The sequence below is a fragment of the Oncorhynchus mykiss genome, chromosome 24, assembly GCF_013265735.2.
Source record: "Oncorhynchus mykiss isolate Arlee chromosome 24, USDA_OmykA_1.1, whole genome shotgun sequence".
In the NCBI taxonomy this organism is placed as follows: domain Eukaryota; kingdom Metazoa; phylum Chordata; class Actinopteri; order Salmoniformes; family Salmonidae; genus Oncorhynchus; species Oncorhynchus mykiss.
The window spans coordinates 28,082,452-28,107,818 of NC_048588.1; the positions used below are offsets into that span (position 1 = coordinate 28,082,452).

Here is a 25,367-nt window from a genome sequence, read left to right on the forward strand (position 1 = left end):
CGAGGGTTAGGAAGGAATAGACAGAGTATCCCGTCTATCACACAACGACGTTACTACAACATATCCAATTGACAACCAGAGACATTCTTCAAAGGACTCGGTTGGACAACACGGCTTTCCATCTATCACCAACCAACCGAAGCGCAGCTCAGAGTAAATATTTATTGCATTTTCCTTTTCCAAATGGGCGGTAATTTAGAATGCATAAGATACTGTATTTACGATAGCACAGCTTCGGCCTTTGTTCCTCAGACTTCCTGCTCCTTCACTCACACCCAGCCCCTTTTCTTTTGTGTAACAAGCTGTCATATCTGTTCCGCCCGCGAGGTACGTTTTCCTTTATGACGTAATTTGTAATCAAGTTATGATTTAATTATGTGTATGTGTAATTCTGTGTGATTAGTTAGGTATTTAGTAAATACATAATTCAACCCAATTTTGTATTGCTGATTCAAATTGTTAGCCAGGGTTCGTGCAGATAACCAAAACTTTACAACTTTCAAATGAGACTGAATTAAGATGATGATTAATATTGACTGCTATTGATGTAAAATATTACTAGGTCTTTAAGAGTTTATTCGGAAGATAACAGCAATATACATATCATTTCGCGGTGCCCGACTCTCTAGTTAATTACATTTACATAATTAGCTCAATCAGGTAATATTAATTACGGAGAAATTATTTTATAGAATAGCATGACATATCACTTAATCCGGCATAGCCAAAGACACGACAGTGTCTAGATGGAATTTGTATTTGTGGTCCTGGCAACTGGACCTTTTTTGGAACACCATTATTTTGGTCTTACTGATATTTACTGTCAGGGCCCAGGTCTGACAGAATCTGTGCAGAAGATCTAGGTGCTGCTGTAGGCCCTCCTTGGTTGGTGACAGAAGCACCAGATCATCAGCAAACAGCCCTGTTGAAAGAAATATGTGTGTTTTTTGCCAATTTTAACTGTACACCTGTTGTTTGCATCACTGCCTGGAAAGGCAACTTCCCGGCCTCCGACCGTAAGGCACTACAGAGGGTAATGCGTACCTCCCAGCACATCACCAGGGTCAAGCTTCCTGCCATTCAGGGCCTCTATACCAGGCGGTGTCAGAGGAAGGTCCTAAGAGGAAGGCTACCGCACGGCAAGTGGTACCGGAGTGCCAAGTCTAGGTCCAAGAGGCGGCTTATAAACAGCTTCTACCCCCAAGCCATAAGACTCCTGAACATAAGACTCCCCCCCCCCACCCCCCCCCCCCCCCACCCCACCCCCTCTTTTACACTGCTGATACTCTCTGGTATTATCTATGCATAGTCACTTTAATAACTCTACCCACATGTACATATAACCTCAATTACCTCGACTAACCTGTGCCCCCGTACATTGACTCTGTACCGGTACCCCCTGTATACAGCCTCGCTACTGTTATTTTATTTGCTGCTCTTGAATTATTTGTAGTTTTATTTCCTATTCTTATTTCTTTTAAATTTTTGGGGGGGAGATATTTTTCATATATATTTTTTTTATTGAACTGCATTGTTGGTTAGAGCCTGTAAGTAAGCATTTCACTGTAAGGTCTGTTGTATTTGACAAATAATATTTGATTTGATTTGATGATTAACCATTGCGTTTATTAACCATTGCAGTCGATGGCAAAGGGTGTGTTGTTGGTGGTGATCTTAACCTCTACTGCTTCTTTACAGCTATGACAACTTGTTAACAGTTGTTACCTGTAAAGGCAGATTTTCCTCTTTATCATACATTTACTATCATTTGTATTCTCCCTAAACTACTGTCTCCATCTCAGCTCATATCTCAACATACAGTACCTCTCTACCTGCACGTACTGTTGTGTTCTGCTGTTGTGTTCTGCTGCCTCATCCAATTTCACTGTGTGTCTCGCCTCATCTGTCAGACACACACACCCACTCACTCACACATAATAATGCAGAGTGCTTTCCACCTGACAGAGATGTCTATTCCCCTGCCTTCAATTATAACGTCAGCTTACACGTGTCAGCAGCCAAAACGCTCTGTGTCGGCTGACAACTGTGTAAAGCTAATAAATGAAGTTTGACCCCCCTGCGTTTACCAATGACAGACAACAGCCTCTCTCCCTCTATGTCCTCTCTCTCTCTCTCTCTCTCTCTCTCTCTCTCTCTCTCTCTCTCTCTCTCTCTCTCTCTCTCTCTCTCTCTCTCTCTCTCTCTCTCTCTGTCTGTCTGTCTGTCTGTCTGTCTGTCTGTCTGTCTGTCTCTGTGAGTGAACTTGTGAATGTGTGTGTGGTCCATTGCGTTTACTAACCATTGCGGTCGATGGCGAAGGGTGTGTTGGAGGTGGTGATCTGGTAGTTACAGATCTGGCTGTACTGAGGAGAACAGTCCTGGTCTGTAGCCTCCACCTGCAGGATGTTGTCATAGATCTTCCCCTCTGTCACCGCCACGTGGTACTGGGCCTCCCGGAACACTGGAGAGAACTCATTCACATCATTCACCTGGATGTGTACCACCGCCCTGTGGACAGCAGGGGCGACAGAGAGGACAGGGGAGAAAGGAGCTAAAGGTCAAGGCAGGATAAAGTTTTTATAAAATGGATACGAGAAAATCTAAATAATGCCATGCAGGGTTTCCCAACAACCATATGTTGGTTTCCCAACATATTGAATGGCTGGGGGACCCAAGGATTGGTTTGGGAAATACTGCAAGAAGTAGTAAGAGCCGGTTGGTTGAGGTTTCTTTTATATGCTGTTGTGGTTAAGATGAGGGATTGATTAACCCTCTGGCTCGTTAACCCAGTGATAAAAGGTAATCTACTACCTACTAACGAATAACCCTCTGGCTAGTTAACCCAGTGATACCAAGGTAATCTACTACCTACTAACGAATAACCCTCTGGCTCGTTAACCCAGTGATACCAAGGTAATCTACTACCTACTAACGAATAACCCTCTGGCTCGTTAACCCAGTGATAAAAAGGTAATCTACTACCTACTAACGAATAACCCTCTGGCTAGTTAACCCAGTGATACCAAGGTAATCTACTACCTACTAACGAATAACCCTCTGTCTAGTTAACCCAGTGATACCAAGGTAATCTACTACCTACTAACGAATAACCCTCTGTCTAGTTAACCCAGTGATACCAAGGTAATCTACTACCTACTAATGAATAACCCTCTGTCTAGTTAACCCAGTGATTCCAAGGTAATCTACTACCTACTAACGAATAACCCTCTGTCTAGTTAACCCAGTGATACCAAGTTAATCTACTACCTACTAACGAATAACCCTCTGGCTAGTTAACCCAATGATACCAAGGTAATCTACTACCTACTAACGAATAACCCTCTGTCTAGTTAACCCAGTGATACCAAGGTAATCTACTACCTACTAACGAATAACCCTCTGTCTAGTTAACCCAGTGATTCCAAGGTAATCTACTACCTACTAACGAATAACCCTCTGTCTAGTTAACCCAGTAATACCAAGGTAATCTACTACCTACTAACGAATAACCCTCTGTCTAGTTAACCCAGTGATACCAAGGTAATCTACTACCTACTAATGAATAACCCTCTGGCTCGTTAACCCAGTGATAAAAAGGTAATCTACTACCTACTAACGAATAACCCTCTGTCTAGTTAACCCAGTGACACCAAGGTAATCTACTACCTATTAACGAATAACCCTCTGTCTAGTTAACCCAGTGATTCCAAGGTAATCTACTACATACTAACGAATAACCCTCTGGCTAGTTAACCCAGTGATACCAAGGTAATCTACTACCTACTAACGAATAACCCTCTGTCTAGTTAACCCAGTGATACCAAGGTAATCTACTACCTACTAATGATTAACCCTCTGGCTAGTTAACCCAGTGATAAAAAGGTAATCTACTACCTACTACTGAATAACCCTCTGGCTCGTTAACCCAGTGATACCAAGGTAATCTACTACCTACTAACGAATAACCCTCTGTCTAGTTAACCCAGTGATTCCAAGGTAATCTACTACCTACTAATGAATAACCCTCTGGCTCGTTAACCCAGTGATAAAAAGGTAATCTACTACCTACTAACGAATAACCCTCTGTCTAGTTAACCCAGTGACACCAAGGTAATCTACTACCTATTAACGAATAACCCTCTGTCTAGTTAACCCAGTGATTCCAAGGTAATCTACTACATACTAACGAATAACCCTCTGGCTAGTTCACCCAGTGATACCAAGGTAATCTACTACCTACTAACGAATAACCCTCTGTCTAGTTAACCCAGTGATACCAAGGTAATCTACTACCTACTAATGATTAACCCTCTGGCTAGTTAACCCAGTGATAAAAAGGTAATCTACTACCTACTACTGAATAACCCTCTGGCTCGTTAACCCAGTGATACCAAGGTAATCTACTACCTACTAACGAATAACCCTCTGTCTAGTTAACCCAGTGATACCAAGGTAATCTACTACCTACTAACGAATAACCCTCTGGCTAGTTAACCCAGTGATACCAAGGTAATCTACTACATACTAACGAATAACCCTCTGGCTAGTTAACCCAGTGATTCCAAGGTAATCTACTACCTACTAACGAATAACCCTCTGTCTAGTTAACCCAGTGATTCCAAGGTAATCTACTACCTACTAATGATTAACCCTCTGGCTCGTTAACCCAGTGATTCCAAGGTAATCTACTACCTACTAACGAATAACCCTCTGTCTAGTTAACCCAGTGATACCAAGGTAATCTACTACCTACTAACGAATAACCCTCTGTCTAGTTAACCCAGTGATTCCAAGGTAATCTACTACCTACTAATGATTAACCCTCTGTCTAGTTAACCCAGTGATAAAAAGGTAATCTACTACCTACTAACGAATAACCCTCTGTCTAGTTAACCCAGTGATACCAATGTAATCTACTACCTACTAACGAATAATCCTCTGGCTAGTTAACCCAGTGATTCCAAGGTAATCTACTACTTACTAATGATTAACCCTCTGGCTCGTTAACCCAGTGATAAAAAGGTAATCTACTACCTACTAACGAATAACCCTATGTCTAGTTAACCCAATGATACCAAGGTAATCTACTACCTACTAACGAATAACACTCTGTCTAGTTAACCCAGTGATACCAAGGTAATCTACTACCTACTAACGAATAACGCTCTGGCTAATGTACTACCTACTAACGAATAACCCTCTGGCTAGTTAACCCAATGATACCAAGGTAATCTACTACCTACTAACGAATAACCCTCTGTCTAGTTAACCCAGTGATACCAAGGTAATCTACTACCTACTAACGAATAACCCTCTGTCTAGTTAACCCAGTGATACCAAGGTAATCTACTACCTACTAACGAATAACCCTCTGTCTAGTTAACCCAGTGATACCAAGGTAATCTACTACCTACTAACGAATAACCCTCTGGCTAGTTAACCCAGTGATACCAAGGTAATCTACTACATACTAACGAATAACCCTCTGGCTAGTTAACCCAGTGATTCCAAGGTAATCTACTACCTACTAACGAATAACCCTCTGTCTAGTTAACCCAGTGATTCCAAGGTAATCTACTACCTACTAATGATTAACCCTCTGGCTCGTTAACCCAGTGATAAAAAGGTAATCTACTACCTACTAACGAATAACCCTCTGTCTAGTTAACCCAGTGATACCAAGGTAATCTACTACCTACTAACGAATAACCCTCTGTCTAGTTAACCCAGTGATTCCAAGGTAATCTACTACCTACTAATGATTAACCCTCTGTCTAGTTAACCCAGTGATAAAAAGGTAATCTACTACCTACTAACGAATAACCCTCTGTCTAGTTAACCCAGTGATACCAATGTAATCTACTACCTACTAACGAATAACCCTCTGGCTAGTTAACCCAGTGATTCCAAGGTAATCTACTTCCTACTAATGATTAACCCTCTGGCTCGTTAACCCAGTGATAAAAAGGTAATCTACTACCTACTAACGAATAACCCTATGTCTAGTTAACCCAATGATACCAAGGTAATCTACTACCTACTAACGAATAACACTCTGTCTAGTTAACCCAGTGATACCAAGGTAATCTACTACCTACTAACGAATAACGCTCTGGCTAATGTACTACCTACTAACGAATAACCCTCTGGCTAGTTAACCCAATGATACCAAGGTAATCTACTACCTACTAACGAATAACCCTCTGTCTAGTTAACCCAGTGATACCAAGGTAATCTACTACCTACTAATGATTAACCCTCTGGCTAGTTAACCCAGTGATAAAAAGGTAATCTACTACCTACTAATGAATAACCCTCTGGCTCGTTAACCCAGTGATAAAAAGGTAATCTACTACCTACTAACGAATAACCCTCTGTCTAGTTAACCCAGTGATACCAAGGTAATCTACTACCTACTAACGAATAACCCTCTGTCTAGTTAACCCAGTGATTCCAAGGTAATCTACTACCTACTAATGAATAACCCTCTGGCTCGTTAACCCAGTGATAAAAAGGTAATCTACTACCTACTAACGAATAACCCTCTGGCTAGTTAACCCAGTGACACCAAGGTAATCTACTACCTACTAACGAATAACGCTCTGGCTAATGTACTACCTACTAACGAATAACCCTCTGGCTAGTTAACCCAATGATACCAAGGTAATCTACTACCTACTAACGAATAACCCTCTGTCTAGTTAACCCAGTGATACCAAGGTAATCTACTACCTACTAACGAATAACCCTCTGTCTAGTTAACCCAGTGATACCAAGGTAATCTACTACCTACTAACGAATAACCCTCTGTCTAGTTAACCCAGTGATACCAAGGTAATCTACTACCTACTAACGAATAACCCTCTGGCTAGTTAACCCAGTGATACCAAGGTAATCTACTACATACTAACGAATAACCCTCTGGCTAGTTAACCCAGTGATTCCAAGGTAATCTACTACCTACTAACGAATAACCCTCTGTCTAGTTAACCCAGTGATTCCAAGGTAATCTACTACCTACTAATGATTAACCCTCTGGCTCGTTAACCCAGTGATAAAAAGGTAATCTACTACCTACTAACGAATAACCCTCTGTCTAGTTAACCCAGTGATACCAAGGTAATCTACTACCTACTAACGAATAACCCTGTGTCTAGTTAACCCAGTGATTCCAAGGTAATCTACTACCTACTAATGATTAACCCTCTGTCTAGTTAACCCAGTGATAAAAAGGTAATCTACTACCTACTAACGAATAACCCTCTGTCTAGTTAACCCAGTGATACCAATGTAATCTACTACCTACTAACGAATAACCCTCTGGCTAGTTAACCCAGTGATTCCAAGGTAATCTACTTCCTACTAATGATTAACCCTCTGGCTCGTTAACCCAGTGATAAAAAGGTAATCTACTACCTACTAACGAATAACCCTATGTCTAGTTAACCCAATGATACCAAGGTAATCTACTACCTACTAACGAATAACACTCTGTCTAGTTAACCCAGTGATACCAAGGTAATCTACTACCTACTAACGAATAACGCTCTGGCTAATGTACTACCTACTAACGAATAACCCTCTGGCTAGTTAACCCAATGATACCAAGGTAATCTACTACCTACTAACGAATAACCCTCTGTCTAGTTAACCCAGTGATACCAAGGTAATCTACTACCTACTAATGATTAACCCTCTGGCTAGTTAACCCAGTGATAAAAAGGTAATCTACTACCTACTAATGAATAACCCTCTGGCTCGTTAACCCAGTGATAAAAAGGTAATCTACTACCTACTAACGAATAACCCTCTGTCTAGTTAACCCAGTGATACCAAGGTAATCTACTACCTACTAACGAATAACCCTCTGTCTAGTTAACCCAGTGATTCCAAGGTAATCTACTACCTACTAATGAATAACCCTCTGGCTCGTTAACCCAGTGATAAAAAGGTAATCTACTACCTACTAACGAATAACCCTCTGGCTAGTTAACCCAGTGACACCAAGGTAATCTACTACCTATTAACGAATAACCCTCTGTCTAGTTAACCCAGTGATTCCAAGGTAATCTACTACCTACTAATGATTAACCCTCTGGCTAGTTAACCCAGTGATAAAAAGGTAATCTACTACCTACTAATGAATAACCCTCTGGCTCGTTAACCCAGTGATAAAAAGGTAATCTACTACCTACTAACGAATAACCCTCTGTCTAGTTAACCCAGTGATACCAAGGTAATCTACTACCTACTAACGAATAACCCTCTGTCTAGTTAACCCAGTGATACCAAGGTAATCTACTACCTACTAACGAATAACCCTCTGGCTAGTTAACCCAGTGATACCAAGGTAATCTACTACCTACTAACGAATAACCCTCTGTCTAGTTAACCCAGTGATTCCAAGGTAATCTACTACCTACTAATGAATAACCCTCTGGCTCGTTAACCCAGTGATAAAAAGGTAATCTACTACCTACTAACGAATAACCCTCTGGCTAGTTAACCCAGTGACACCAAGGTAATCTACTACCTATTAACGAATAACCCTCTGTCTAGTTAACCCAGTGATTCCAAGGTAATCTACTACATACTAACGAATAACCCTCTGGCTAGTTAACCCAGTGATACCAAGGTAATCTACTACCTACTAACGAATAACCCTCTGTCTAGTTAACCCAGTGATACCAAGGTAATCTACTACCTACTAATGATTAACCCTCTGGCTAGTTAACCCAGTGATAAAAAGGTAATCTACTACCTACTAATGAATAACCCTCTGGCTCGTTAACCCAGTGATAAAAAGGTAATCTACTACCTACTAACGAATAACCCTATGTCTAGTTAACCCAATGATACCAAGGTAATCTACTACCTACTAACGAATAACACTCTGTCTAGTTAACCCAGTGACACCAAGGTAATCTACTACATACTAACGAATAACCCTCTGTCTAGTTAACCCAGTGATTCCAAGGTAATCTACTACATACTAACGAATAGCCCTCTGGCTAGTTAACCCAGTGATACCAAGGTAATCTACTACCTACTAACGAATAACCCTCTGTCTAGTTAACCCAGTGATACCAAGGTAATCTACTACCTACTAACGAATAACCCTCTGGCTAGTTAACCCAGTGATACCAAGGTAATTTACTACCTACTAACGAATAACCCTCTGGCTAGTTAACCCAGTGATACCAAGGTAATCTACTACCTACTAACGAATAACCCTCTGGCTAGTTAACCCAGTGATACCAAGGTAATCTACTACCTACTAACGAATAACCCTCTGTCTAGTTAACCCAGTGATACCAAGGTAATCTACTACCTACTAACGAATAACCCTCTGGCTAGTTAACCCAGTGATACCAAGGTAATCTACTACATACTAACGAATAACCCTCTGGCTAGTTAACCCAGTGATTCCAAGGTAATCTACTACCTACTAACGAATAACCCTCTGTCTAGTTAACCCAGTGATTCTAAGGTAATCTACTACCTACTAATGATTAACCCTCTGGCTCGTTAACCCAGTGATAAAAAGGTAATCTACTACCTACTAACGAATAACCCTCTGTCTAGTTAACCCAGTGATACCAAGGTAATCTACTACCTACTAACGAATAACCCTCTGTCTAGTTAACCCAGTGATTCCAAGGTAATCTACTACCTACTAATGATTAACCCTCTGTCTAGTTAACCCAGTGATAAAAAGGTAATCTACTACCTACTAACGAATAACCCTCTGTCTAGTTAACCCAGTGATACCAAGGTAATCTACTACCTACTAACGAATAACCCTCTGTCTAGTTAACCCAGTGATTCCAAGGTAATCTACTACCTACTAATGATTAACCCTCTGTCTAGTTAACCCAGTGATAAAAAGGTAATCTACTACCTACTAACGAATAACCCTCTGTCTAGTTAACCCAGTGATACCAATGTAATCTACTACCTACTAACGAATAACCCTCTGGCTAGTTAACCCAGTGATTCCAAGGTAATCTACTTCCTACTAATGATTAACCCTCTGGCTCGTTAACCCAGTGATAAAAAGGTAATCTACTACCTACTAACGAATAACCCTATGTCTAGTTAACCCAATGATACCAAGGTAATCTACTACCTACTAACGAATAACACTCTGTCTAGTTAACCCAGTGATACCAAGGTAATCTACTACCTACTAACGAATAACGCTCTGGCTAATGTACTACCTACTAACGAATAACCCTCTGGCTAGTTAACCCAATGATACCAAGGTAATCTACTACCTACTAACGAATAACCCTCTGTCTAGTTAACCCAGTGATACCAAGGTAATCTACTACCTACTAATGATTAACCCTCTGGCTAGTTAACCCAGTGATAAAAAGGTAATCTACTACCTACTAATGAATAACCCTCTGGCTCGTTAACCCAGTGATAAAAAGGTAATCTACTACCTACTAACGAATAACCCTCTGTCTAGTTAACCCAGTGATACCAAGGTAATCTACTACCTACTAACGAATAACCCTCTGTCTAGTTAACCCAGTGATTCCAAGGTAATCTACTACCTACTAATGAATAACCCTCTGGCTCGTTAACCCAGTGATAAAAAGGTAATCTACTACCTACTAACGAATAACCCTCTGGCTAGTTAACCCAGTGACACCAAGGTAATCTACTACCTATTAACGAATAACCCTCTGTCTAGTTAACCCAGTGATTCCAAGGTAATCTACTACCTACTAATGATTAACCCTCTGGCTAGTTAACCCAGTGATAAAAAGGTAATCTACTACCTACTAATGAATAACCCTCTGGCTCGTTAACCCAGTGATAAAAAGGTAATCTACTACCTACTAACGAATAACCCTCTGTCTAGTTAACCCAGTGATACCAAGGTAATCTACTACCTACTAACGAATAACCCTCTGTCTAGTTAACCCAGTGATACCAAGGTAATCTACTACCTACTAACGAATAACCCTCTGGCTAGTTAACCCAGTGATACCAAGGTAATCTACTACCTACTAACGAATAACCCTCTGTCTAGTTAACCCAGTGATTCCAAGGTAATCTACTACCTACTAATGAATAACCCTCTGGCTCGTTAACCCAGTGATAAAAAGGTAATCTACTACCTACTAACGAATAACCCTCTGGCTAGTTAACCCAGTGACACCAAGGTAATCTACTACCTATTAACGAATAACCCTCTGTCTAGTTAACCCAGTGATTCCAAGGTAATCTACTACATACTAACGAATAACCCTCTGGCTAGTTAACCCAGTGATACCAAGGTAATCTACTACCTACTAACGAATAACCCTCTGTCTAGTTAACCCAGTGATACCAAGGTAATCTACTACCTACTAATGATTAACCCTCTGGCTAGTTAACCCAGTGATAAAAAGGTAATCTACTACCTACTAATGAATAACCCTCTGGCTCGTTAACCCAGTGATAAAAAGGTAATCTACTACCTACTAACGAATAACCCTATGTCTAGTTAACCCAATGATACCAAGGTAATCTACTACCTACTAACGAATAACACTCTGTCTAGTTAACCCAGTGACACCAAGGTAATCTACTACATACTAACGAATAACCCTCTGTCTAGTTAACCCAGTGATTCCAAGGTAATCTACTACATACTAACGAATAGCCCTCTGGCTAGTTAACCCAGTGATACCAAGGTAATCTACTACCTACTAACGAATAACCCTCTGTCTAGTTAACCCAGTGATACCAAGGTAATCTACTACCTACTAACGAATAACCCTCTGGCTAGTTAACCCAGTGATACCAAGGTAATTTACTACCTACTAACGAATAACCCTCTGGCTAGTTAACCCAGTGATACCAAGGTAATCTACTACCTACTAACGAATAACCCTCTGGCTAGTTAACCCAGTGATACCAAGGTAATCTACTACCTACTAACGAATAACCCTCTGTCTAGTTAACCCAGTGATACCAAGGTAATCTACTACCTACTAACGAATAACCCTCTGGCTAGTTAACCCAGTGATACCAAGGTAATCTACTACATACTAACGAATAACCCTCTGGCTAGTGATTCCAAGGTAATCTACTACCTACTAACGAATAACCCTCTGTCTAGTTAACCCAGTGATTCTAAGGTAATCTACTACCTACTAATGATTAACCCTCTGGCTCGTTAACCCAGTGATAAAAAGGTAATCTACTACCTACTAACGAATAACCCTCTGTCTAGTTAACCCAGTGATACCAAGGTAATCTACTACCTACTAACGAATAACCCTCTGTCTAGTTAACCCAGTGATTCCAAGGTAATCTACTACCTACTAATGATTAACCCTCTGTCTAGTTAACCCAGTGATAAAAAGGTAATCTACTACCTACTAACGAATAACCCTCTGTCTAGTTAACCCAGTGATACCAATGTAATCTACTACCTACTAACGAATAACCCTCTGGCTAGTTAACCCAGTGATTCCAAGGTAATCTACTACCTACTAATGATTAACCCTCTGGCTCGTTAACCCAGTGATAAAAAGGTAATCTACTACCTACTAACGAATAACCCTCTGTCTAGTTAACCCAATGATACCAAGGTAATCTACTACCTACTAACGAATAACACTCTGTCTAGTTAACCCAGTGATACCAAGGTAATCTACTACCTACTAACGAATAACGCTCTGGCTAATGTACTACCTACTAACGAATAACCCTCTGGCTAGTTAACCCAATGATACCAAGGTAATCTACTACCTACTAACGAATAACCCTCTGTCTAGTTAACCCAGTGATACCAAGGTAATCTACTACCTACTAACGAATAACCCTCTGTCTAGTTAACCCAGTGATACCAAGGTAATCTACTACCTACTAACGAATAACCCTCTGGCTAGTTAACCCAGTGATACCAAGGTAATCTACTACCTACTAACGAATAACCCTCTGGCTAGTTAACCCAGTGACACCAAGGTAATCTACTACCTACTAACGAATAACCCTCTGTCTAGTTAAACCAGTGATACCAAGGTAATCTACTACCTACTAACGAATAACCCTCTGGCTAGTTAACCCAATGACACCAAGGTAATCTACTACCTACTAACGAATAACCCCATGGCTAATTAACCCAGTGATTCCAAGGTAATCTACTACCTACTAATGAATAACCCTCTGGCTAGGTAACCCAGTGATACCAAGGTAATCTACTACCTACTAACGAATAACCCTCTGGATAGTTAACCCAATGATACCAAGGTAATCTACTACCTACCAACAAATAACCCTCTGGATAGTTAACCCAATGATACCAAGGTAATCTACTACCTACTAACGAATAACCAAGTTAATCTACTACCTACTAACGAATAACGCTCTGGCTAATGTACTACCTACTAACGAATAACTCTCTGACTCGTTAACCCAGTGATACCAAGGTAATCTACTACCTACTAACGAATAACCCTCTGGCTAGTTAACCCAATGATACCAAGGTAATCTACTACCTACTAACGAATAACCCTCTGGCTAGTTAACCCAGTGATTCCAAGGTAATCTACTACCTACTAATGATTAACCCTCTGGCTCGTTAACCCAGTGATACCAAGGTAATCTACTACCTACTAACGAATAACCCTCTGGCTAGTTAACCCAATGATACCAAGGTAATCTACTACCTACTAACGAATAACCCTCTGGCTAGTTAACCCAGTGATTCCAAGGTAATCTACTACCTACTGATGATTAACCCTCTGGCTAATTAACCCAGTGATACCAAGGTAATCTACTATCTACTAACGAATAACCCTCTGGCTAGTTAACCCAGTGATTCCAAGGTAATCTACTACCTACTAATGAATAACCCACTGGCTAGTTAACCCAGTGATTCCAAGGTAATCTACTACCTACTAATGAATAACCCTCTGGCTAGTTAACCTAGTGATACCAAGGTAATCTACTACCTACTAACGAATAACCCCCTGGCTAGTTAACCCAGTGATACCAAGGTATTCTGCTTCTAAACATCAGTTTTATTCAATTTTTATTTTTTATTGTGCCACATCAGAGACACCCCATTCATCACCTAGTAAAGTACCTATCACATTAGATTTATTTTGAATTGAAACAACTATTAACCCACAATGTGTCAATCAATACTCTTCCTCTGGTCATGTAGAATAAGTCAACTGATTGCATAATCAATTGACTGATTCATTCATTGACAAGAGGGTGATGGATTGAGGTCACACAAATTAAGTTTGATGAGCTTGAGAAACAAATAGAAAATGACAACACTACCCCAGTGAGCTGTGTGAGAAAAGCACAACAGACCTGGTACATTGTTTAGGATTAAGATAATGCCAATCATGATAACACTGGAGTTATCCTCTTCGCGTCAGATCCAAAACCCTGTCAGACATCTTCTGGGCCAGTGATTCCACATTAACAACAACAGGAGACAGCAGGAGGCTGGATGCCTTCACACCATCTTATCTCTCTGTGCCACATAGCCAGTGGGCACTTTGTTTCTTTCCATTTGAACACAAACGAACACTTGCAAGTCTACACCCCCCCCCCCCACCCCCCAAACATGGACAGAACACACACACACACATAATTACCATTATAAAGCAGGCATCAACTTTGCTAACAGTAATGCTAAGTGCTAGCATCAGCAGTAGCAGGCCACAGCCAGACAGGGTAAAACTAAGTGCTAGCCTCAGCAGTAACAGGCCACAGCCAGACAGGATAATGCTAAGTGGTAGCCTCAGCAGTAACAGTGCCACAGTCAGATAGGGTAATGCTAAGTGCTAGCCTCAGCAGTAACAGGCCACAGCCAGACAGGGTAATGCTAAGTGGTAGCCTCAGCAGTAACAGTGCCACAGCCAGATAGGGTAATGCTAAGTGCTAGCCTCAGCAGTAACAGGCCACAGCCAGACAGGATAATGCTAAGTGCTAGCCTCAGCAGTAACAGGCCACAGCCAGACAAGGTAATGCTAAGTGCTAGCTTCAGTAGTAACAGGCCACAGCCAGATAGGGTAATGCTAAGTAGTAGCCTCAGCAGTAACAGTGCCACAGCCAGATAGGGTAATTCTAAGTGCAAGCCCCAGCAATAACAGTGCCATAGCCAGACAGTGTCATGACTGTCCAGTGAGGATCCAATGGGGTAAATCAGCTTAGCAATGGTTGACAGTAATCAGACCTCTCTCACCCACAGCAGAGGGGACGAGGGAGCTGGTGGGGGTTGACAGTTCACACCCTGTTGTAAATTACAGGAGAAGAGAGATCTCCCTCTCCAAAATACACAGAGGAACGTTCTTTGTTAACAGACTTTATCCCGCCGAAACTCTAACACGTTCAAAAAGTGAATACTGGAACATTACAAACATAAGAACGTGGAGAATGGTCAAAAATTATATATAGAATACTAATGTCATATTGTTTTTGTGTGATGTTATTAATAAGGTTATATAGGCAATAAGTAAGTTGAAAAGTATTTAAACTACTGATATGAAGTCTCAATCCTTAATGTTATATATGAAATTTTGAACAATTATGAAAGTATCTTTGTTAGGATAGGAATGTGATTTTATGAGGTATAAGAGAATCTATCACCTATAAACTGTGCATAGTAAGTAGCCATGCCCCGAGTGAGGTCAGCGAGCGTGACAGACTGATGGAACCGTCCCCTTCGGCCAGAGTGTATAAAGGATTGGTAACAGAAATGTACATTAGACCAGAAAAGCATGGAGCGTAGCTACACGTTTAACATTTTTGGAACTTTGAACCTCAACATGAGGTGAAGAACATAAACTCAACTCCCAGACTAGACCAGAACATTGTCAGGCTCCAACTGCACGTGTAAAGTGGTTCAAACTCTGACTATCAACAAGAGGTGGAGGAAGGAGTAAACTCCCATCTAGGACAATCACTGATACGGCTGATTAGCTGTCTTGAGTCAAATATCTAGAAATGCGAATCTAAGTGGGACCACTCTTCTCAAATCACAGTAGTACACTACTCTCATCACCTAGTGGGAACCATGGACATGGCTAGCTAGCTACAACGGTTCCTCCTTTAAAAGTTGCGTAATACTGCAGCACACCCTGCGTGCTTCTGCAGAATTTGGGGCACGTCATTTAATTCCCAGCCATTTCTTCTGTTACTGCAAGTTATTGCTAGTTTGACCACTAGAGAACATGTTTGAGAAACATTTGATATTGGCATTACCAGATAATTTAAAAACGTTTTTTTGTATTAACATAGTATATGGGATAGATTTTAAGCAATTAGGCTTATATTAATATTATGGTGTTTCCATTCAGAGAAAAATGAAAAATGAAACCCTAAGGGCTTCCGTTAGGATGGAATGGGAAATATGGCACTGTACAACGTGATTGTCGGGAGTAGGCTACAGGATTGGAGGATTCTAAATTGTTTGCCTTCTTTAGACAAATTTGTTCCAATATTTCTGTAAATCAGTGAAATTTATCCCCATACTAATTCGTTATGGCTCCATAACTAAATCAACATTTTGAGAATTTTTTCTTTGTTTTATTAATGAAATGTGGTTATTTGTTTATTAGGCTACTGTGCTCTGGCATTCCGCTCTCTGGTACACTCAGATGAAAGTGCTCTGAAATCCATGTAGATAGTAGGCTAGACACATTAATTTTTTTAACAACGTTCTTTTCTGATAAAAACTAGTTCATTGCATCCGCCGTGGAGCCCAGTTTCATAATATGAAAGTATTTCCCAGCTGCTTGCCATCGTTTTGAAGTAATGGCAAAAAACAGGCCTTATTTTAGGGCATTTTTCACCTTGCCAGCTCCTATTAGTTCTATAGAGCACCGTAGTACCAACTCGCCTTCCGAACTTTCTATTCCCAGGTTACTGCTCACGTTGTTTTATAGAAGAGGACTGGCCATCCCACATATGCTCTCTCTAATTCTCTCTTTCTCTCTCTCGGAGGACCTGAGCCCTAGGACCATGCCCCAGGAATACCTGACATGATGACTCCTTGCTGTCCCCAGTCCACCTGACTGTGCTGCTGCTCCAGTTTCAACTATTCTGCCTTATTATTATTCGACCATGCTGGTCATTTATGAACATTTGAACATCTTGACCATGTTTTGTTATAATCTCCACCCGGCACAGCCAGAAGAGGACTGGCCACCCCACATAGCCTGGTTCCTCTCTAGGTTTCTTCCTAGGTTTTGGCCTTTCTAGGGAGTTTTTCCTAGCCACCGTGCTTCTTCACCTGCATTGCTTGCTGTTTGGGGTTTTAGGCTGGGTTTCTGTACAGCACTTTGAGATATCAGCTGATGTACGAAGGGCTATATAAAATAAATTTGATTGATTGATTGATTGAGTTAAACTGTAAACAACAAAAATATTATTGGAACTCTGCGATCTGGCATGTCTGTCTATTTCGCCAAATTTCTCGCAAAGTGTATATTTAGATTATTTTCAAGTCGGACGCCATTTTAATCATGAGAATCTCCTCTTTCTAATTATGTAAGCCTGGGGAGCTAGCTCAGTTGTTATCAAAAGCTAGCCCCAAAATACATTTTGCCCTTGGAACGCTGAGCTCCCCCCATTGTTTTCCTATGGAAAGGCATGCCGGTCTATTTCGCCAAAAATCTCACTGTGTACATTTTTTTTTCAAGTCTGGTGTAACCGGTGTAAAATGGCTAGCTATTTAGGGGGGTGCGCGCTAATAGCATTTCAATCAGTGACTTCACTTGCTCTGAGACCTTGAAGTAGTTGTTCCCCTTGCTCTGCAAGGGCGTGGCTCGATGTTTTGAGGGTGGCTGTTGTTGATGGGTGCAGAGGGTCCCTGGTGCAAGCCAGGGACCCTCTGCTGTGGTACGAGCCACCCTCCCTTATGCAGAAATAGTCAGAAGATTGTATTTTTTCCCTACTTTTTCATTACACAGACATGAGATCAGTTCACACCATCGAGGTGCGGATGTTTACTTTCTGCATAAGTAGTTTTTTTCCAGTTTCGTCCGACTAACCGATTGAAGTGGTAAAATAAAAAGGGATACATTTTTAATGGAATTCTAAGCATCACTCCAGTCAAAACAGGCTCTGCTAACGTTCAATTCCATTCATTTGCTATGGGCTCGCACTATTGTTCCAGTTTATTTGCCAAGGAAGAGTACATGATCAGTGAATATATTCAATGTACAGGCTACAATGTGGGAATCTCATGTGTGGTAATAACTACAGCACATGTAAATAGGACTTGCATCCTTGGCGCAATAAAGTTATTATATTCTACTCTATCCATATGTAACAGTATAGCTTCCGTCCCTCTCCTCACCCCTGGGCTCGAACCAGGGACCCTCTGCACACATTGACAGACACCCTTGAAGCATCGTTACCCATCGCTCCACAAAAGCTGTGGCTTTTGCAGAGCAAGGGGAACATCTACTTCAAGGTCTCAGAGCGAGTGACGTCACCGATTGAAATGCTATTAGCGTGCACCCCACTAACTAGTTAGCCATTTCACACCAGTTACACATAGACTTCATTAATGCCATTCAGACTTGAAGTTGATACCACAACTAAGATAGCTGAGGTTCATAGATAGGTTCTGAACTAATATTCATACCAAACATTTTAGGGTTCATACACAGATCGGCTACACATAGCTACACATCCATAGGCATACAGATATGTTTTCCTCCACTACACAATAAGCAAGTATATAGTTAGCTATGTTACTTCAGCTGTATTGCAAGACAAGCTTACACAATTGTACATTCAATTGCAGTAAATACTTTAGCAAGCTAGATTCTTCTGCTGGTTCTCTCAGAAGTCCCTAAAACATCAAACAACACAAATTACAAATTCATTCTCCCAAAACTAGCTAGCTGGCTAATGTTAGCTAGTCAGATAACTTGCTAAATAGCGATTTTCATAAATTAACTTTATGACAAAGAAATATGCACAAACGTTTGTCTCTACATTAACTAACATATTCCTCTCAATTGTACATTTTTTCAATCATCTTCACCCAGGGACGGGTGACTCGTGTCAAAATTCGTCATTGGAACCACTCGATATGATTGGTCATATAAAAACCTTGGAACCCAAATGCATAATGAGTGCTCTAACTCCCCCTTGTGGTGGTCTGGAGCAATGGCGCTGTGTACCTCTACGTCCCGCGGTGCAAGCTCGCAACTTTTAAAGGCGGAACCACTGTATCTTCCCAGGAGCATCTTCCAGAGTGAACAACAGTAGAAGAGACGGGACCGGACCCTTTTGGACAATCAGAGCCTTACAAGCATGGTGCTGAAAGGCCAACCCATCACCCTTCCTAAGGAGGGCTGGTTCTGACAGAGATAAGCAGCGAACAAAGGCACTCACATGTAAATACATTCATGATTTCTTATTCCACATGTGCGGAGGTTCGTGTGCAAAGTCTATGATTACTGTGAGAATAGTTCTAAAGTATATCAATGATATAAAATTTCTCCCTATCTCTCCCTCCCCTCTCTCATTTTCTGTGTAACAAGCCACCATATGTTGTCAGTCCATTAGGGACCTTTTACTCATGTGTTAAGTGTGAATGTTTATTCTGTGTTATTATTTAGTTAGCTAGTAAATACATAATTAAACCAATTTGTGTAGTACTGATTCATGAGTAAGGCTGGGGTTTTTGAAGATGCATGACGTTACGACTGTTCAGAATGATGATATGATAAGAGGTTATGATTTAATACGTTGACTGTTTTATGGATGTGATAGGTAAAGACCTTTAGTGTTTAATTCGGAAGACGGTAACTCTTTAAACAACCTCTCTCATGGTGCCACAAAATCCTAATGAGTTAATTGTTACATGATTAATTTAATCAGGTAAAAATTAAACATAGTTAGTTGATTCGATAAATAACAGTCATCAGATTAGTGAAAGTAAAGTCATGACAACAGGGTACTGCTAAGTGCTAGCCTCAGCAGTAACAGTGCCACAGCCAGCCAGTACTGTATGTAGCACCAGTGGTAAGCTGTAAATCCAGCACCAGTGGTAAGCTGTAAATCCCTCTGCAGCTTGACCTGTCATATTAATGTGTCTCTCTCATAACCCCCCCTCTCTGGACGGGGCCAAACATATGTTACACCCCACTGGGGATTGGAGGGAGGGATGGTTGATGGGATAAGGGTGAGGTGGAGGGTGGGAGGGAGAGTGGCACAGGAACACATCTGGTTGAAAACAGATGCCTGGCTTCCTTTCACTCTCCAGTGCCAGTGAGGGTTATGAGAGAGAGAGAGAGAGAGAGAGAGAGAGAGAGAGAGAGAGAGAGAGAGAGAGAGAGTGTGTGTGTGTGTACTCTTGTGTGTGTGTGTGTGTGTGTGTGTGTGCGCGCTTGTGAGTTCAGTGGGCATGGTGCCACACCAGCTCCAGCCTCAAGCCATGCTCTCTGCTCCTTGGATACAACACAACACAAAGCTGATGAAAATGATCTAGAATAGACAAGGGGCAACCTAAAAAGACACAACTGGATCCAAATGACCAAGGTGTGTAGAAAATCTCTATCAAAACTATCTGTATTATCGAATAAAGACAGAACACAAGAGGATCTTGTAGGCTACATGACAATACGTAGACCAATCCATTCCGATCCAAAGGAAGGTGTATCTATATATGACAGGGTAATCCTAGTCTTTTTTAGGCCTGGCGTTGGGGCTCTTTCCTCTCCCCCTTAGCAGACACCTAGGGTAGTGCTTCCACCATGACACGTGTCAGATACGACAGGTGTAGGACCTTCATTTGATCACCCTTTTTTTAATGACTATTACATATTATTTAATGACTATTACCCCACACATATAGTACAATTATCTGTAAGGTCTCTCAGTCGAGCAGTGAATTTCAAACACAGATTCAAATACCAGGGAGGTTTTCCAATGCCTCGCTAAGAAGAAGGGTACCTATTGGTTAAAAAAGCAGACATTGAATATCCCTTTGAGCATTGTGAAGTTATTATTAACACTTTGGATGGCGCCTCAATACACCCAGTCACTACAAAGATACAGGCCTCCTTCCTAACTCAGTGTATCAATACACCCAGTCACTACAAGGATACAGGCGTCCTTCCTAACTCAGTGTATTAATACACCCAGTCACTACAAAGATACAGGCCTCCTTCCTAACTCAGTGTATCAATACACCCAGTCACTACAAAGATACAGGCGTCCTTCCTAACTCAGTGTATCAATACACCCAGTCACTACAAATATACAGGCGTCCTTCCTAACTCAGTGTATCAATACACCCAGTCACTACAAATATACAGGCGTCCTTCCTAACTCAGTGTATCAATACACCCAGTCACTACAAATATACAGGCGTCCTTCCTAACTCAGTGTATCAATACACCCAGTCACTACAACGATACAGGCGTCCTTCCTAACTCAGTGTATCAATACACCCAGTCACTACAAAGATACAGGCCTCCTTCCTAACTCAGTGTATCAATACACCCAGTCACTACAAAGATACAGGCCTCCTTCCTAACTCAGTGTATACATACACCCAGTCACTACAAAGATACAGGCGTCCTTACTAACTCAGTTTCCAGAGGAAGGCCAATGGCGACATTTAAACAATTACACAGTTTAATGGCTGTGATAGGAGAAAACTGAGGTTTAATCAACAACATTGTAGTTACTTCACAATACTAACTTAAATGACAGAGTGAAAAGAAGAAAGCCTGTACAGAATACAAATATTCCAAAACATGTATCTTGTTTGTAATAAGGCACTAAAGTAATACTGAAAAAAAAATTAGTTTGGTCTTGAATACAAAGTATTATGTTTGGGGTAAATCCAATACAACACATTGCTGAGTATTACTCTCCATATTTTCAAGCATAGTAGTGGCTGCATCATGTTACGGGTATGCTTGATATCGTTATGGACTGGGGGAGTTTTTCAGGAAAAAAATAAATTAAATGGTGCTAAGCACAGGCACAATCCAAGAGGAAAACCTGGTTCAGTCTGCTTTCCACCAGAAACTGGGAGATGAATTCAACTTTCAGCAAGACAACAAGCTGAAACACTAGCCACATCTACAGTGGTGTTGCTTACCAAGAAAACAGTGAATGTTTTTGAGTGGCTGAGTTACAGGTTTGACTTAAATATACTTGACTTTTAAATGATTGTATAGTAATGATCAACAACCAATTTGACAAAGCTTGAAGAATTTTGACAAGAATAATGGGCAAATGCTGCACAATCCAGGTGTGGAAAGCTCTTAGAGACTTACCCAGAACGACTCACAACTGTAATCGCTGCCAAAAGTGCTTCTACAATGTATTGACTCATTGATGTGAATACTAATGTAAATGGTATTTCTGTATTTCATTTTCAATAAATTTGAATAACTTTCTCAAAACATGTTTTCAATTTGTCATTATGGGGTATTGTGTGTAGATGGGTGAGAAAAAAACATATGTAATCTGTTATGAGTTCAGGCTGTAACAACAAAATGTGGAAAAAATCAAGGGGCATGAATACTTTCTGAAGGCACTGAATATCACAATGCATCATGACAGCTTATACTAATGAGTGACAGCTCTTTGCTTACAATCGCTTATGTGAGAGTGTGTGTGCGTGTGTCGGTATGTGTATGTAGGTACAGTGCCTTGCAAAAGGATTCATCCCTCTTGGCGTTTTTACTATTTTGTTGCGTTTCGACGTGTAATTTAAATTGATTTTTATTTGTATTTCAGGTAATGGACATACACAAAACAATCCAAATTGGTGAAGTGAATTGCAAAAAATAACTGATAAAAAAAACAGAAAAGTGGTGTGTGCATATGTATTCACCCCCTTTGCTATGAAGCCCCTAAATAAGATCTGGTGCAACCAATTACCTTCAGAAGTCACATTAGTTAAATAAAGTCCACCTGTGTGCAATCTAAGTGTCACATGATCTGTCACATGATCTCAGTATACATACACCTGTTCTTAAAGGCCCCAGTGTCTGCAACACCACTAAGCAAGGGGAACCACCAAGCAAGCGGCACCATGAAGACCAAGGAGATGTCCAAACAGGTCAGGGATAAAGTTGTGGAGAAGTACAGATCAGGATTGGGTTCTAAAAAAAATATCAGAAACTTTGAACATTCCACGGAACACCTATTACATCTATTATTTAAAAATAGAAAGAATATAGCACCACAACAAACTTACCAAGAGAGGGCCGCCCACCAAAACTCACGGACCAGGAAAAGAGGGCAATAATCAGAGAGGCAAAAAAGAGACCGAAGGTAACCCTGAAGGAGCTGCAAAGCTCCACAGCTGAGACTGGAGTATCTGTCCATAGGACCACTTCAAGCCGTACACGTCACAGAGCTGGGCTTTACGGAAAAGTGGCCAGAAAAAAAGCCATTGCTTAAAGAAAAAAAAGTAAACACATTTGGTGTTCACCAAAAGGCATGTGGGAGACTCCTCAAACATATGGAAGAATGTACTCTGGTCAGATGAGACTAAAATTGAGCTTTTTGGCCATCAAGGAAAACATGATGTCTGGTGAAAACCCAACACCTCTCATCACCCCGAGAATCCACAGCATCATGCTGTGGGGATGTTTTTCATCAGCAGGGACTGGGAAACTGGTCAGAAATGAAGGAATGATGGATGGTGCTAAATACAGGGAAATTCTTGAGGGAAACCTGTTTCAGTCTTCCAGAGATTTGAGACTGGGATGGAGGTTCACCTTCCAGCAGGACAATGACCCTAAGCATACTGCTAAAGAAACCTTTGAGTGGTTTAAGGGGAAACATAGACATGTCTTGGAATGGCCTAGTCAAAGCCCAGACCTCAATCCAATTGAGAATCTGTGGTATGACTTAAAGATTGCTCTACACCAGCGGAACACATCCAACTTGAAGGAGCTGGAGCAGTTTTGCCTTGAAGAATGGGCAAAAATCCCGTTGGCTAGTTGTGCCAGCTTATAGACAAATACCCCAAGCGACTTGTTGTCACGCCCTGACCATAGAGATCCTTTTTATGTCTCTATTTGGTTTGGTCAGGGTGTGATTTGGCGACCGAGACCGCCAGTGCGCCTCCACAGCCCAGTGTATGTTTCTCCACTCCAGTGATGATCCATGGCACAAAGCCTCCAGTGATGATCCATGGCACAAAGCCTCCAGTGGTGATCCATGGCAAAAATCCTCCAGTGGTGATCCATGGTACGAAACCTCCAGTGGTGATCCATGGCACGAAGCCTCCAGTGATGATCCATGGCAAGAAGCCTCCAGTGATAATCCATGGCAAGAAGCCTCCAGTGATGATCCATGGCACGAAGCCTCCAGTGATGATCCATGGAACAAAGCCTCCAGTGATAATCCATGGCAAGAAGCCTCCAGTGATGATCCATGGCACGAACCTCCAGTGATGATCCATGGCACAAAGCCTCCAGTGAGGAGTCATGGCACAAAGCCTACAACAACGGTCCCCAGTCCGGAGCCTCCAGTGACGTTCTCCAGTCTGGAGCCTCCAGTGACGTTCTCCAGTCTGGAGCCTCCAGCGACGTTCTCCAGTCTGGAGCCTCCAGCGACGTTCTCCAGTCCGGAGTATCCAGCGACGGTCTCCAGTCCGGAGCCTCCAGAGACGGTCTCCAGTCCGGAGCCTCCAGAGACGGTCTCCAGTCCGGAGCCTCCAGAGACGGTCTCCAGTCCGGAGCCTCCAGAGACAGCCTCCAGTCCGGGGCCCGCAGCGAGGGTGCCCAGTCCGTGGCCCGCTACGAGGGTCCACAGTCCGGGCCCCACTACGAGTGTCCCCAGTCCGGGGCCCGCAACGCCACTACGGGAGTCCCCATTCCGGGGCCCGCGATGAGGGTCCCCGCACCAGAGGTGCCACCAAAGTGGGGTGAGCCAGTGGTGGAGAGGGGGGGGGGGGGGGGTACTGTCACACCCTGACCTTTGAGATCCTTTTTATGTCTCTATTTGGTTTGGTCAGGGTGTGATTTGGGGTGGGTATTCTATGTTCTATTATTTGTATTTCTATGTTTTGGCCGGGTAAGGTTCTCAATCAGGGACAGCTGTCTATCTTTGTTTCTGATTGAGAACCATACTTACTGTCTTTGTGGGAAGTTGACTTTGTTTATGGCACATAGCCTTTAGCTTCACGGTTAGTTTTGTAGTGTTCATTGTTTTGTTCGGAGTCTTTTCTAATTAAAATAATATGTACGCTCACCACGCTGCACCTTGGTCCAGTTCTTTCAACGACCGTGACACTTGCAGCTGTAATTGCTGCAAAAGGTGGCTCTACAATAGTTCTGAATAGCTATGCACGCTCAAGTTTTCTGTTATTTTGTCTTAGTTGTTTTTTTCACAATAAAAAACATTTTGCA

The 25,367-nt window shown here is 41.6% G+C and overlaps 1 protein-coding gene across 1 annotated transcript in view; it reads right to left on the reverse strand.

The window, feature by feature from the left end:
• LOC110503384 (calsyntenin-2) overlaps window positions 1–25,367 on the reverse strand; it is a 488,175-nt gene that overhangs the window by 123,288 nt on the left and 339,520 nt on the right. The window contains exon 4 of the mRNA XM_036962198.1: window positions 2,300–2,508. Within this exon, the coding sequence (XP_036818093.1) occupies window positions 2,300–2,508 (209 nt within the window). The remainder of the gene's footprint in view (window positions 1–2,299; window positions 2,509–25,367) is intronic.